We start from the raw sequence: 16,001 nt of genomic DNA, 5'->3' as shown, positions 1-16,001 counted from the left end.
AAAGAGAAACCATATTGGTGAACAATATTCCAAATGCGAACGTACGAGGGAACAGTAAAGTGTCTTTAAAGAGAACGTAGATAACATGTGACAGTGACGCTATACAAAACCCAACATGTTCATTGACTTTTTGAAAATATAATCGTAATGAGATTTATTAAAAGACAATTTTGAATCAAACACCACACCGAGGTCTTTTATTTCATTTACTACCTTCAAGACACTGTCATTTATTTTATAGGTATGTTGGTATAAATTTTTTACTTTACAGAATGTTATAACATAACATTTATCAGTATTTAAAAACAATTGATTCCGATCACACCAGTTATATAAGCTATTTAAATCAGACTGTAATTCCAACGCATCCTGAGGAGATTTAATAAGTTTAAAAATTTTCAAGTCATTGGCGTAAAGTAAAAAATTAGAATATTTGAAACAAAATTGTAGATCATTGACAAACAGCAAAAATAATATTGGACCACAGTGTGATTACCTGAGGTACACCAGAAGTAACTTCAAAACTGCGGGATATAAAATTGCCAATTCTGACTTGTTGACATCTGCCCGATAAAATCGAAAACAACCAATCTACAGTGGAACTGTTAAACCCTAGTTGACTCAGTTGAGAGATCAGAATGTGATGACCGACCCTATCAAAGGCTTTGGCGAAGTCGGTGTAAATGGAATCCACTTGAGACCTTACTTGAAATGAATTATTAAGAAACACGTAGTAAGACAATAAGTTTGTAAGAGAAGATTTACCTTTACAAAACCCATGTTGATGAGTAGATAAAATCAAAGAAGAAGACCATTGTAGTTGTTTCGCAATAATGTAATCTAAAATTTTGGGGATTACTGATTGGTTGCTCACCCCTCTATAATTTTCTACTTTGGTTCGTGCTCCCGATTTAAAAATCGGAGACACATAACTACACTTCCAAACATCAGGAACTTTGGATTCCATAAGGGATGATTCAAACAATAGGAACAGTGGAACAGCCAAAGTACAAATGCATTTTTTTAATAAGCATACTTGGAACACCGTCGGGGCCACAGGAATAAGAAGATTTAAGATTGCTAATATTTTGAAAAACATCCAATAATGTTACCTTTAATCCACTATCAAAGACTTTTAAATTAGGTGAATTATTATTTTGTAAATTTGTTGTGGGATCAGTAACATAGACTGTAGAAAAATATTCCGCAAACAGATTGGAAATATCTGCTCCATTGTCCGCTTTCTTATCTTTAAGTGACATGTAATTAGGAATCCCATTATCCTTGTTCTTATTACGAATATATTTCCAAAAATAATTTGGATTAGATGTAACACTAACATCAACTTGGGCAATGTACGAAGAATATAAATTTTCATTAAGGGTCTTGCAGCGAGATCGAATCGACTTGAAGTTAAGATAATCTACTAATTTGCTAGACAATTTATATTTAAAATGAGCGAGCCTTTTCTGGTAGCACAAATTTTTAAGATCCCTGTTAAACCATATCGGATAAGAACTCCCAAATTTAATCGTTTTCTTTGGAATATAGTAATTAATGCCTGTAAACAAAATGTCATAGAATATCGAGACTTTAGTATCAACATTTTTATTACTGAAACAAGACGTCCAGTCCACAGATGCCAAAAAATTATTAAGTGAGTGATAATCTCCATTACCAAAATCAAAAACATACTTCTCCAAGAGTAAGGGAGCATCTGCTATACAAGATACAGACCACATATAAGGAATATGATGAAAATTTACATTCGATAACAGATTCATAGCTTCACTAATTTCTATATCCTTAATATTAGAAAAGATTAGATCAAGAAAGACGCCTCTTTCATTTGGGATCATATTAATTTGGTTCATGTTTAAAAACGAATACAACCCACTGATTATATCAAAATTGCTCCGTGGCCCTGCACACGACATAAACATATTGTCATCAATCTTTATATTAGGTAAATTAAAATCCCCTGCAATAATATATTTGGACTCAGGGTATTTGTTAAAAATATTTTCTAAATCATCACAGTGGTTCTTATAAATAACTTCCGCAGAACCAGGAGGAATATAGACGCCTCCCACAATAAAGTTAAATTCCTTAATCTGAAGACGAAGGTAAATACTTTCTACTGATTGACCTATAAAGATAGTTGAGGAACATATATCTTTTTTTACAGCCACCAGTACACCACCACCTCTAACTTTACCACTAACACTAAAACTTCGATCAGCACGAAATATGTTAAAATTAGATAAACCTAGTTCTACATCGGAAACATCATATGTCAACCAAGATTCTATTAAGACCCACCACTGACCCGGAAATGACCGGCATTCAGGCAAGACTTCTATCATTACGAGTACTAAGACCAAGTAATGATATGCATTGATTAGATTAACAGAACAACTTTCGAGACTATAGAATTACAGCATACAAATTAGTCTGCTATTATTCTCTAATCTCACCCCATCCCCAAAAGTCTAGCGTAACTACCGATCATTTAACCGCGCATCACTTGGAAAGTGACCTACACTACTCTGATCTACTGGTGCTAATCTAATCTGACGGACATGATCAGACTGTTCAAGAAACTTACGAACAATATGACATATTCCTAACAAAACAGCTTTTTGAATTTTGATAATTATTGAATCATTCAAATGCAAAGACTTTAAATTCTCAACTAAGCTATTTGGAACTACACCTACATTAGAGATAACTAGGGATATAATTGAAATTTTTTTAAGATTCACCATGGATTTCATTTCTATCGATAATTGTAGATATTTTGAAATCTTGGTGTGGTATGTTTGAATAATGTTGTTTGTGTTAGGAACAGCAATGTCAATGAGAATGGCTTCGTTGGTGTGTTTTTTGATAAGTATGATGTCTGGTCTGTTAGCCGTAATGTTTAAGTCTGTAAGTATTGTGCGATCCCAGTATAATTTGTATTTGTTATTTTCAAGGAACGGAGATGGAATGTAAGTGTAATAGGGTGTCGTATCTTAGATTAAGTTCATAAGTCTTGCTAATTCTTTGTGGATGATTTTGGCGACGTTGTCGTGTCTAGCTTTGTAGTCAGTTTGTGCTAGGATGCTGCAGGAAGAGATTATGTGCTGGATCGTTTCAGGTTTTGCTTTGCATAGGCGACAGCAGTCGTTTCTTATGTTCGCATCTTTAATGATGTATTTTTTTTAATTCTTGGTGTTGATTACTTGGTCTTGAATAGCAAACACAAATCCTTCTGTTTCGGCATACAAACCTGATTTTTTTTAACCAAATCAATGACTTCTTCTTATTGACATGAGTTTCTTCTAAGTCTTTGTAGAATTTTCCATGTAGTTGTTTTTGTTTTAGCCCACTTATTATTTTATCTATTGTGTGGGGGGTGTGGATTTCTTCGGTGTTCGACAGATTTAAGGGTGTGTGGTTCAAATCTGCTCTTGTGATGGTGCGAAACATTTCATTTCTTTCCGTTCGTTTCAAGAAATACTTCTTCAAATCTGAGATTTGTCTCTGACATAAGTTTTCTAGGTTCTGGAAACCCCTTCCTCCATTCTGTCTTGGTAATGAGAATCTTTCAATCGACGATTTTGGATGATGCCTTCTATTATTATAACATCGTAAACACTCGTATTAACTCTATTTGAAAAGTCATGAATCTTAGTATTTAAACCACCAACATTGTGAAAATAAAAATTTATTCGTTTTTTGCTTGACTTCTACCTTCATTCCTCCGTGTAATCAATGCCATATTGTTCCTATAGGTCAGCGCAATGTCGTTCTCTCCACGCGATTTTCTTTCCTTAAATTTCTCAATTATGGAAGAATTTGATTGTCTTTGCCGTGTAGTCAAATCCGGGCGAAAGTGATTTTGTTTATTGGGATTTTTAATGTTAGATTTTAGTATACCCTTGGCCTCATCATTGTTCGAAAAAATCATCTTTAACGGACGTACCGCATTAGGTTTTGGAGGACCAATACGGAAAATTTTCTTTGGCTGTTGGAATGCCCCTAGAGGTTCCAAAATGGACGAAACACGAGTTAAATCGTCAATTACGCGTTCGTCTGCAGATTTAGCCAGTGACTCAGGGACATTGTATAAGAGAACATTCTTACTACGGTCATTTCGGTCATAAATCTCCAACACTACATCATTAATATCATAAGAGTCAGTCTTATTGGTAGAGGAAGTCTTAAGATGAATAATTTCAGATTGTATTTTTCGAACATTATCTTCAACATCAGAAATTCTGTTATTAATTTGCAATAATTTTTATTTACACCCAGTGCATTGATTGATGTATCGTGTACCAACAACAATGAAAAACTATGAATATGTTGTAAAGCATATGGATAAACTATAGTGTAATAACTAATAATAACAGTTGTCTATTATTATTGTATTCTCACATTGTGAAAATGGGATGTGCTGTTTCTTTTTTGAAGGAAAAAATAAATGGAAAGGTTCGTTCAACTTAGCCGTTTTGGAAAACGGCTAACTTACGAAGCGATGCATTATGTGGCTAAAGAACAGTGATGTTAAGCAATAATAATAATAATAATAAGCAAAATCTGGGTGGATTCACAAAACACAAGTGTGGGTGAATAATATTTTATGAAATTTAAAATTATATTTATTATACAAAATTTTGTGTCATCACTAAGGAGATGCAGTTTTAGGCCAGGCGCCTCCCACCATTTTCCGTCAGCAGCGTCCGCTGTTATTGCTTCGCTTCGCCCGTCGGTGCATGTTCGGTCATTATATGTATGTTAAATCTTGCATTTCGCCGCGCGACACTGAAGTGGCAATGATAATGAGGAGTGGGAGTTATAACCGCGTCCTTGAACTATTTTTGCATCTCTCTAGTCATCACGTTGTTGGTGGGGATGATTAGACAAAAGTCAGTTAACGCTTTACCGTCTACATGATAGTCTTAATATACATACAACATTTAGCAACAATCGGTCCAGTAGTTTCGGAGATTATCTTTCTAATAAAAATCCGGACAGATGGCAGACAGACAGACAGAGAGACAGAAACGAGAGACCTATTTCTTCGTACCCTTGGGCTCATGAAAGGTCGAGAAAACGCAAAAGTAGAGAGTTGACCGACGGACTCGATTACAATACTTCCTTCGCTACACTCGGGAAGTAAAAATGTCAGGTCATCAAAACAAACTGATATAAGCATTTTTTTTTGATGGCACTAATAATAATCGTAATATGTAGCCATTATCGTTGGCACTAGTGTCAAAGAGCACTAGTGTGAGGAGCTTACCGATTGTCGAAGTGTGAGTCGCCGCGTGGTTGTCTCCAGTGCGCCCCCGTCTTCAGCATCGCAGAGCACGAACCCGTGTCTCGTGACAGATAAGTCTAGTTTAGCTCTCTTCCCGGAAATAAGTACTTATTCTCCACGTCTTGAGTGGATCTGAGTAGATTCGTGAATTTGTTAATTTAGAACGGCCCCCCCGTTAAATTAAATATACTGTGATAATCCAAACACCCCGCCTTAGACTGATATGTAAACAAATTTTTAAATTGGCTTTGACTGTGGTCGTCTAACAAAATGGAACCCTACATTATTGTGTTTATTTTTGTGGCGGAATGTGTTCAAATGCAAAGTGGTGGGTGGACCCTAAGGTTGGAAAAGTACCGCTAAATAAAACACAAAATATATGGAGGACACACAATTATTTATTCCTCCATCTTGACAAAAAAAAAAAAAAGCTGCGACTAAGTTGGGCAGGTTGAAGACTTTTTACTTTCTGAATCAATGCAAATATTTGAATATCACAAGATTAATAAAAAAAAGAAAAATCTGAAGTAAAGTAACAGGATGCAAATACCACAGTAGATCAAATACATAAGATATTTTGGACGTGTGGCGGCAAATTTGAAATTATGGCAGTCAACGAGAGAACAAAGCTTGAAGCAAAAACTCTATGCAGCGGGGGCGCACAGCGTCAGCGGTACGAGAGCGCCTCCTCGTGAAGTTTACTGCTCCCAACCAGGGCCACATGACCCGTCGAGTATTGAAACACTCGCATCAACTGCGGCCTACTTCCATTCCCGCAAACAAGGTAGCTGGGTAAACGCCTAGTCCACAACAGAGGAAATCTGGGATTACGGGTAAACCTTCACGCAAAGTCAACCCGCCACTCCGTCTGCGCTCCACGCGCCCGGCGCGTTTATTACGGTTAGACTCAAAATTTTCTGAAAATAAACTAAATTTAATCTAGCTACCTTACCGCGTTTTCTCACCCACACCAAACAAAGCAACAGTAACTACCCACCCTCTCAGCTCAGTTGTTTTTTTCAGCGCGAAATTTTAATTCAAATTTGGACACCACAATACCATTTCGACTCTACAACTCTACACTGTAGTATTCAAACTTACTTAAGATTAAGTAACCTTTTGCATCGAATTTGACACCGTAGTTCACTATCTAGTAATTCCTTTTATTAATGTTATTTATTGTTAATTTTTATTTCATTTAATTCGTTCTAAATAAACCACTTTTAAGGGAATCGCCTTGTCGCGTTTGAGTGACCTTATTCCAACTCAGCCAGTGAAAAAAGAACTTTTGAACTCTTTTGACTTCCCGAACTTTGTCTCCTCTGACTTGGAACTCAGGAACTGGTAAAGTTGGAACTATTTGGTGTAGAGTATAAATTTCCTGTTAGAACTTTTAGAGACTTGTGTTTTTTTAGTAAAAAAATTAATTAGAATATGAGTTGAAGATACGAAGCTTAAGCCAAAAAGCCACCATGTGAGTAAAGTTAAAGCTCTAGATCCCAGATATTCGCTTGTTACAGAAACTGAAGCGGTAAATTCGTCCTTGTGTAGTCTAACGACGGTGATTATAGAGTTGGACGAGCAGGTGTCGTCTGATGACGTAAATTTTTGTAGGGTTAAGTCTCGCTTAGTTCATGTAACTCAGCGAATTGAACGTTTCCCTCCAAAACCTGCCGCGGATGGAGTGCAACAAATTGTAGAGGAAAAGAAGGAAACTTGGCTCGAAAATTATCTTGAATTAGAGTCAGATCTGTTAGAGAACGTGGCGGTTAGGACCAGAAACCTGTCTGGTAGGGCAACTAGTTTGCTTCAACTATGCATGAATGCGGTAAAAGGCGTACCGCTGCATGAAGAGGGAATATCTTATGATAGGAAAACCAATCTCATCTCTTTGCTAGAGCAAGTAAATGATCTTATGGTAGCTCGGAATGTTTGTTTTTTTTTGAATTGGCCTTCTCTGGTAACTTTGTTGAAGTCGGTGTTTTTGCTTTCTGATTATGATGACAAATTATGGTCAGAGATTTCCAATTTATGTTAAAACAATGAATACCCTTTTTACTCGTTTGACGAGAAAATCTTCCAAGGTTCGGAAATTGATCATAATTAAGAGAAATTTTCAGCCGTGTTATATTACCGCTTCGGCTCTGCAAGAAGTAGATTCTGTTGAAATTTTGCTTTTGTTGTGTAAGATGGTAGATGAAACCTTGATGAATAAGAGAAATTTTGTTAAGACTTCTCAGTTAAGTGCTGTTGCAGCTCGCGTCTCAATCGCTTCTAACGGTAGTGACAAACGTCGCAAATTTAAACCTAAGTCAAAACCGACGACTTCGCCTCCGAGTAAATCTGCTTCAAGTTGTTGGAATTGTGGAGGTCCAAATCACATATTCAACCATTGCACTCTTTTAAACGCAGATTAACTAATTCGTTAAAGGCTAAATGATGTGACTAATATATAATAGATTCAACAAGCAGGTATTCAAGGCGTCAAAGGAATTGTTATTTTTTAAGTCCATGATTTGATTATTTCTCTAATAATAGTTGCACAGGATACCTTGGACAACACGAATACATTTGTTAAGTGTGTGTAATAAAAAAAACTTACGATCGTCTGATTGTGTAACCTGCGATATTTGTCGTGGGCTTGTTCATTCTGAATGTGCTGGATTATCCAAAACCGAAGTGGACTGCATTCGCTTCATGTCACGTAAGATTCATTTTTACTGTGAAAAATGTGATATTGTAGCGACTATTAATGGTTTGAAAGAAGAATTGGCCAATGTTAAGTACGAGCTGAATGATTTAAAAAACAATCAAAGTAAGGTAACTGATGACCACGATACGAGTAAGAAATTATCGGAAGAAGACATTATCAATGAAATTGAGGACCGAAACCGGCGCGCTACGAATTTAATATTATTCAATTTACCAGAATCGAATGCGGTAAACTCAGATATGCGTAAAGATGATGACAAATCTAGATGTCAAAAAATTATGATACCTGAAAGTAAAAGTGAGTCTGTGAAAATCCTGAACTGCGTTCGTCTAGGAAGATTAAATGATGACAAAATACGTCCTATTAAAATTATCCAAAGATATTTAAAATTCTCATCAAGCCCTAGAAATCTTAAAGTCTTACAAACGTAAGGAGAACTTATATTTAAACAGGGATCTTACTCCTCGCCAGCAAAACCACAGCTTTTTAATTCGCTCTGAATTCAGAAACCGTATAGAGCATGGAGAAAACGATATTTCTTTAAAGTATAGAGATGGTATTCCTAAAATTGTTAAAAAGGATTTAAAAAAAAACCTGTAATTATCCAGCAGACCAACGATACTATCCCAGTTAACCTTACAATAAACTATCAAAATGTTCGAGGGTTAAACACAAAAGTTAACTTATTTTACCCTAATGTTATTGCCGCTAGTTATGACATCATCGCAATCACTGAAACCTGGTTAAGCCAAGACGTTTTAAGTAGTGAGTATTTCAACTCTGATTATAATGTATACAGATCTAATGGTAAAGGAAGAGGAAGAGGAGTATTGCTAGCTGTTAAATCCTCGTTTAAATCAAAAACATTGCCTCTAACATCTCCAATTTCGGAAGTAGATCTGATCGGAACACAGATATCAATTAGTGAAACAGTCAAATTTAATATAATTAACCTATACATTCCACCGGCTTTATCATCTGAATGTTACGATGAAATATTTGACTATATAGAATCCAGTTGTTGTTTATCCAAATATAGTCTTATATTAGGTGACTTCAATATTCCACACTATTTCAAACAGATGGGTACTAATGATTCGTTGCGACAGTTAACAAGTTCCTGTGTTCCATTAAGTGAATTTTTAAACATAAACGATCTAAGGCAAAATAATTACATTTTAAACTTCAATTCCCGTATTTTAGATCTGGTCCTGACTTCTAATGATTTAATTTGTTCAGTCTGTCGACCTGTCACTGCATTAGTTTCTGAAGATGCTCATCATCCGGCGCTAGATATTAATATTAATTTACCATTAGTGGAAAAAGAGAAAAAATTTTGCAATCTGGAGAGTAAAACTACATATAATTTCCGCAAAGGTAATTATCTGGAATTGTATAATAAATTAGCTACAAAGGATTGGTCCTTACTCTTAACTCTAAATGATGTTAATGAGGCAGTTGAATATTTCTATAGAGAACTATATATTTTGCTGGATGCTTCTGTCCCGAAGTGTTCTATAACTTCTTCATCATATCCAGCTTGGTACTCGTCAAAAATAATAGAACAGATTAAACTAAAATATCGAATATGGCAACGTTATAAAAAATTCCAGTTCTCAAGAGATTTAGTTCAAGTTAACACACTAAGGAAACAAATTAAAATAGATATTAATACGGCCTACAGAAATTTTATCACTAAGGCTGAACACGAAATTAAAACAAATCCGAAAAATCTATGGACGTATATTAATTTAAAAAAGAACTGCTCAAGTGTACCTGGAGTTATGGCCTATAAAGGTAATGACGTAACTTCGCCTCAGGAAATTGTTAATAGCTTTGGAGCATATTTCAGTTCTGTATTTGTTAGTAATACTGTCTGTGATAACATCTCTAACTGTGATACCAACTGTGATATTTCTACCGTTCTTCATAATTTTGTGATAAACAAATGTGATATTTTATGTGCCATCAAAAAGTTAAAAGCAAATTTTACCATGGGACCAGACAACATTCCGGCATTTTTTGTAAAAGATTGCGCCACATGTCTTATTGAGCCATTGTGCTTTATATACAATTTGATTATACGTAAAGCTACATTTCCCAACGTCTGGAAGAGTGCAAAAGTGATTCCTGTCTTTAAATCTGGACAAAGAAATAATATCGAAAATTACAGGCCCATCGCAGTAATATGTAACTTTGCTAAGTCATTTGAATCTGTACTGGCCAAAACCTTGTATAGTCATATGTCTAGTAAAATTAATACTAATCAACATGGTTTTGTACAACGTAAATCGACCACCACAAATCTCTGCGAATTTGTTCAGTTTGTATCGAATGCTTTAGAATCTCGAATGCAAGTGGACGTGGTTTACACAGACCTTTCTAAAGCATTCGATGTTGTTAACCATTCTATTTTGTTAAACAAATTAAGTTCTGCTGGTGTATGTGATAATCTAGTTAAACTTTTTAAATCGCTATTAACTAATCGTATCCAGTATGTTGAGTTTTGTGGCTACTGTTCGGATGCATATGGTACTCCTAGTGGTGTAACACAGGGGTCCAACCTAGGACCCATGTTATTTTTAATATATTTTAATGATATATTAGCACAATTTAAATGTCCGATTTTTGTTTATGCTGATGATTTAAAAATCGCAAAATACGTGTCTAGCATAGAGGATTGTCGTTTGTTACAGAATGATTTAAACAACTTTAGTAAATTGTGCACGCTAAACAAACTAAAGATAAATGAAAATAAATGCAAAACAATAACATTTTCCAGATTAATGACCAATATTAATTTTAATTATACATTGAATGATATTCAAATTGAGCGAGTTAGCCAAATAAAAGACCTGGGTGTTATACTGGATCATCATTTGTCATTTATTCCTCACATTCAATATATTTGTGGACACGCTATAAAAATGTTAGGATTTATTTTTAGAAACACAAGTAGTTTTACAAATGTAGATGCTTTGCTAACGTTATATTTCGCATATGTCAGAACAAAATTAGAATATGCTTCTGTAGTGTGGGACCCGTACTATAGCATCCATATTATGGCAATCGAACGCATACAACGTAGATTCTGCAAATACTTATATTATGTAAAATATCATACTTATCCTCCACGATCATTCCCTAACAAAATGTTATTAAATGATTTTAATTTGCTGTCGCTCAAAGAAAGAAGGACGTTCGCCAACATTTACTTTTTATTTAAATTAATGCATGGGTACACTGTTAGCAAAAACTTACTTAGTCAAATAAATTTTCATGTTCCACGATTAAATTGTCGGTATTCAGGCACTTTCATGATAAATTGTAGTAGGACCAACCAACATTATTTTTCGCCATTGAACAACATGTGTCGTTGCTATAATGATGTAGCCCCAATTGTAGATATTTTTGTTACTTCTAGTATTAAGTCTTTTCGTGTTTTGTTGTATAGGAGTGATTAAGTCATAGTTATGTTTTTTTTTCTTTTTAACTCTATTTAGTGTTAGTAATTAATTAATTTGTGAGTTTATATTTATCCTTTTGGACCTTCGTCTGTTGGATAACAAAATTATTATTATTATTATTATTAATATTATTATTAACGCTTGATAGCAATGGAATAGCATTTTTCCTAACTCAGTCATGGGTTTGTATTTCTAGATAGTATTCTGATTTCTCAGGTCATCTAAAGTTAACTGTATTAATTTGATTGCCCTATGGTCTGATAATAGTTCAACTCTAATGTTCCTGTCTACGTTCGTAAAGACATTGTCAAAAGAGTATTTATCTCTAGTAGGAAAATTAACAACTAGAAATAGATTGAATTCAGTCATCAACTCATCAAATCACATAATTTAACTTTAAAAGCCGGATAATTTAAAGATATTATTTAAACTATCTATTTTAATTAAGAATGAAAATATTACGTTAAGAAACACATCAAAATCGCCACTAGGTGGTCTATAAATAATAATAAACGCAGCATTATAATTTTTTTTTTATTCTTGTATGTACGGCGGTGATGACTCATCGGTCGGGCGGCGCGACGTTTGCAATATAGGTTTAAATAGAGAACATGGAATTCAATCAACGAGTCAAGTCGAGTGTATGTTCAGAATCCAGTTGCGCCGGAATTATTTTGTACATAATCGCTATGTAATTCGACATGTAAATTTGAGTTACTAAGAAATAAATGGCTGAGTTTTACCCACGCCGGTTTTAATGCCCGTCCAACGTAACACTGAATAAAGTTATTATTATTATTATTTGTCTTCTTTAGTCAAAATGAGGGAGCCTCCATGATTGGCCAAAGTGCAAGAAAGCCTTTCTTTCTCCCACTTCGTCCATTCATAAAGGCTGAAAATTGACAGTTCCAAAGATCCTTATCTTACTTTGGAGTTGTTGAGTTTCAGTTCATCAATTTCAGGTGACTTGAGCCAGTGTTCGGTAAAACCAACTACTGAAATATCCTCCGCTAGGAAATGTTCCAACTCAAGAAGGTTTAATCTTCTGGACCGAACTTTAAAATTTAGAAAATTAGCTAAATTGGTATATACTTGTGATTTATCATTTCATTCATATTTTTTGGATTTGCTTATTCAGGGTGACCCAAAAAAAAATTGCAAAATTTGACAAAATTTTAATTTTTTTTCCAAAAAGCTGCATGTCAAAGAAAATAACGCAAGATATATATTCATAAATCACACATAAATATGTTATAAAATTTAAATAACATTATTTGGCAAAACTGTAAGTTAACATCATCAGTTTTTAGAGGAGCCGTAACCGAATAAATTTTGATTAACACTTTACCATGTTTCAAATAACTTTAAAACGTTTGCAAGATTCGGAGCATTTGGTTTTGTAATTTCAAAGTTAAATTGTAAAATGTACCTACCTAGTTATACAATTTTAATTTTGTTTAAATCTAATTGTCAATAAGACATGGGGCATGCCGGATTAAATGAGCTGAAAATTTACACAAATAATAGTAATAATTGTAAAATTGTTCCAAAAATTATCAACTCTTTTTCATACGGAACGGAACATATTTTTCAATTCTGTGGGGTGGAACTTTTCACAAAACTGAATATTTAGAGTAAAAACTTAACACGGATTCATAAATCACAAGTGCAGGTTGGGATAAACAGATAAATTTTGATCAGCGTTTTACCATCAAGACGATATTCTTAAAATGCCATACATACAAAGTTTTACAACAATCGGTTTGGTAGTTTTGGAGATTATCTGCCTAATAAAAATCGACACAGTGGCGGACAGACGGCAGACAGCAGACAGGCAGAGAGAAACAAGAGACCCATTTTTTCGTATTCGAAAGGGTCATGTCATGAGACGTTGAGAAAAGATTAAAGTAGCCCGATTCCATTATTTACGTTTGGGAAGTATGATTAGATATTTACTCGGCACTGAAGTTATACATAGCTGATGCCATATGCACTTCGTTTTCAATAATATGTTAATAAAACTGTTATTTTTTTGTAAATTATTATTATGCGTGGTAAAATAGTTTGCTTCTGACATATGTAAGATGTAGGTAAATTACTTAAATTTAGAAACATACTTCATTTAACTCATTAGGAGTTAAGAAACTATTAAAAAACAAACAAAAAAATCGAGTTGAAACAGAGTGTTGTTGGTCTTACGAGGTCGTCCATCTCAGTCTGCCACTTTATCTAGCGTGGTTCATTTCCTGTTCCCGCAGTTCCTTCCAGCCCAGCTATTCAGTTAAGAAACTTACAAGGAAACTGTTGCAGAAATTGACGACTAGCAGCTTGTCTCACAGTTTTCAGAAAACCAATCAAGATACTGCAGCAATTCATTGTTGAAAGAAGAGGTTCTAACAAACCGAGGAGATTTCACGTTTGTTAAAACAGATACCGCACTAGTTGTAGATTATATTTAAGTAGTCCCTGGTGCATTCGCCAAACGCAGAATTTTAGTAATAAGCTTTCACCAAAGGGAACTCGTACGTGACGATAACGCGTATATTACGTTAAGTCTTGCGATAACCTTTATCGCTATTGTTGTAGATCAATGGAAAACGTAGTGAACTGCGTTATACACACTATCTGGAAATTCAGGTGACTGCCTTTCTATAATAAGATTTATCACTTGGAACAAACACAAAGGACATTACAATTTTTTGGAAACAGTTTACCAATATTGTCTTTCTGTTGTAAGTAGGTGCTTCTTATTTAAGAGATAAGTGACCCAGTTTTATTTTGATGAACGTCTAATTTCATATTTATTTGATGTGTCACAGCTTGCAAAACACGAAAATGTAGGTTTCCTGTATAAATTTGTCCGTCTGTCTTTCGTATCGTTTATCCGTCGTGTATCTACTAGAAAATTATTAAACTTGTGTAAACGTCCTCGAACTTATTACGTACTTTCAAATCATAGTTGTATCTTAAAATTACCGTGAAACTAATAAAACACTAATCAAAACTTGTCTGTGTATCTTCTTCAAAAAAATTTGTTCGGTACACGCCAAAGTTTCCAATTATAAGAAATTTCTGAAACATAATAAGTTGATATTAGGTACATAAGCTTTACCAACTTATTACTAAACAACTCTGTTTAAAAATCTAATCACTGATAAAAACAATAAATCTGTTTACACTTTGGCTAATTTATTTTCCATAATAAAGTGGCTTGCTGAAAATTCGCTTATCTATTGGTACAATTTCATTGGAAGGGCAAAGCCCTTCTAAGATAAGATCTGGGCTCTTGATACGCCTAAAATATTCCCTTGGTAACGGTCATATAAACGTAGATATCCTAGCTAAAACTACATCACTTCTTCCTCTTAAACCTATTGTCACGCAGAGTAATCTATAAAATGAATTACTTTATAAAAAAAATATTACTCTAACATACATGTTTTACGTACTTTGAGAATTGTTTAATTCACTTCGGGGAACTGCAAGAAATTACGTATTTTCTTTTCTCTCAAAGCAATTTCGTCTTTCACGAACTGTGTACGACATTGACGAGTGAGGTAAAAGTAATGATGTAATATACTGAGAACTTTAATATTCATACACGTGTTTGTGTCATAAATCAGGAAAAATCCAATTCGAGCAACACATCCTAAATTCGAGTATCTTTTTATGTCAGCAGCGTCTTCTACATTAACTTTTATTCCTGAATTTATGGTGAGTTAAAAGAACATTAAAAACAAGATCTGCAAATTTGGGGGCTTTGAAAAAGTATGTAAATTGCTTCTCTCTTTTTTATTATTATGTTTTTTAATTAAAAAAGTTATTTCATATATATAGTTCATACGTATTTTTTAAAATCCGCGAATGTCCGAAAACTAGCGAACAGCCAGGGACTTTTGCAAAGTTATTCAAAACAGTTCAGATTTAGAACACTTTAGACCGATTACTTATATCTTAGTTAAAGTCATAACTTTTACCGGGACATTTTATGAGCAAAAATAATGTAAAACGTCTAAATAAACAAGTCCTGTTTTACTAAATAAAAAAGATGTTGTTCTCAAACAGGTACTTAGTTTTTGGAGGAAATAAATAGACAAATTTAAATTACCAATTTTCATTGTTTACGATAACTTTAAAAGGTTTGCAAGATTTCAGACTATTCAGTTATGCAGTTTCTACAAGTTAAATTGTGAAATGTTCTAATACAGATGATTTTATTTTTCGAAATAAATAACAGCTGACTCATAAACCACAGATATAGAAGTTTGTGAATTTACGAAACTTTGAATAATATTTACGTTGTAAAATCTTGAAAATGATAATTTACACGATATTCCTAACATACATCTAAATTTCAATCCGATAGTTTCGAAGGTAATCAGTCTAATAAATTCGCTACTGCCGACGATACACAACAAACAATGGACAAATGTAAACGGGAGACCTATTTTTCCATAATCTAGGGGCTACGAAACGCTAAGTGGATTCTGTTACAATACTTTTTCAGCTT

At 34.1% G+C, this 16,001-nt stretch overlaps 1 protein-coding gene across 1 annotated transcript; it reads right to left on the bottom strand.

The window, feature by feature from the left end:
- Nucleotides 1-99: 99 nt before the first annotated feature.
- LOC135137385 (uncharacterized) lies at nucleotides 100-2,366 on the bottom strand. Its single transcript, XM_064067012.1, has 6 exons — nucleotides 1,616-2,366; nucleotides 1,037-1,561; nucleotides 766-840; nucleotides 497-705; nucleotides 265-369; nucleotides 100-213 (listed from the first exon to the last, which is right to left on the bottom strand). Exons 1-6 carry the CDS (start codon nucleotides 2,364-2,366, stop codon nucleotides 100-102), a joined length of 1,779 nt encoding a protein of 592 aa, XP_063923082.1.
- Nucleotides 2,367-16,001: the final 13,635 nt, after the last annotated feature.

The sequence above is a fragment of the Zophobas morio genome, unplaced genomic scaffold (assembly GCF_036711695.1).
Source record: "Zophobas morio isolate AGI-343-1 ecotype UQ-CSIRO unplaced genomic scaffold, CSIRO_AGI_Zmor_V1 ptg000029l, whole genome shotgun sequence".
Lineage (NCBI taxonomy): Eukaryota > Metazoa > Arthropoda > Insecta > Coleoptera > Tenebrionidae > Zophobas > Zophobas morio.
This window is presented reverse-complemented; position numbering and strand designations above follow the sequence as displayed.

Coding starts and splice junctions, on each gene's coding strand:
- LOC135137385 (XM_064067012.1), bottom strand. CDS start 2,366: ATGATAGAAGTCTTGCCTGAATGCCGGTCATTTCCGGGTCAGTGGTGG. Junction 841..1,036: donor TGGCCCCGACGGTGTTCCAA/GTATGCTTATTA, acceptor CCAAAATTTTAG/ATTACATTATTGCGAAACAA. Junction 370..496: donor TTACTTCTGGTGTACCTCAG/GTAATCACACTG, acceptor AAATCTCCTCAG/GATGCGTTGGAATTACAGTC.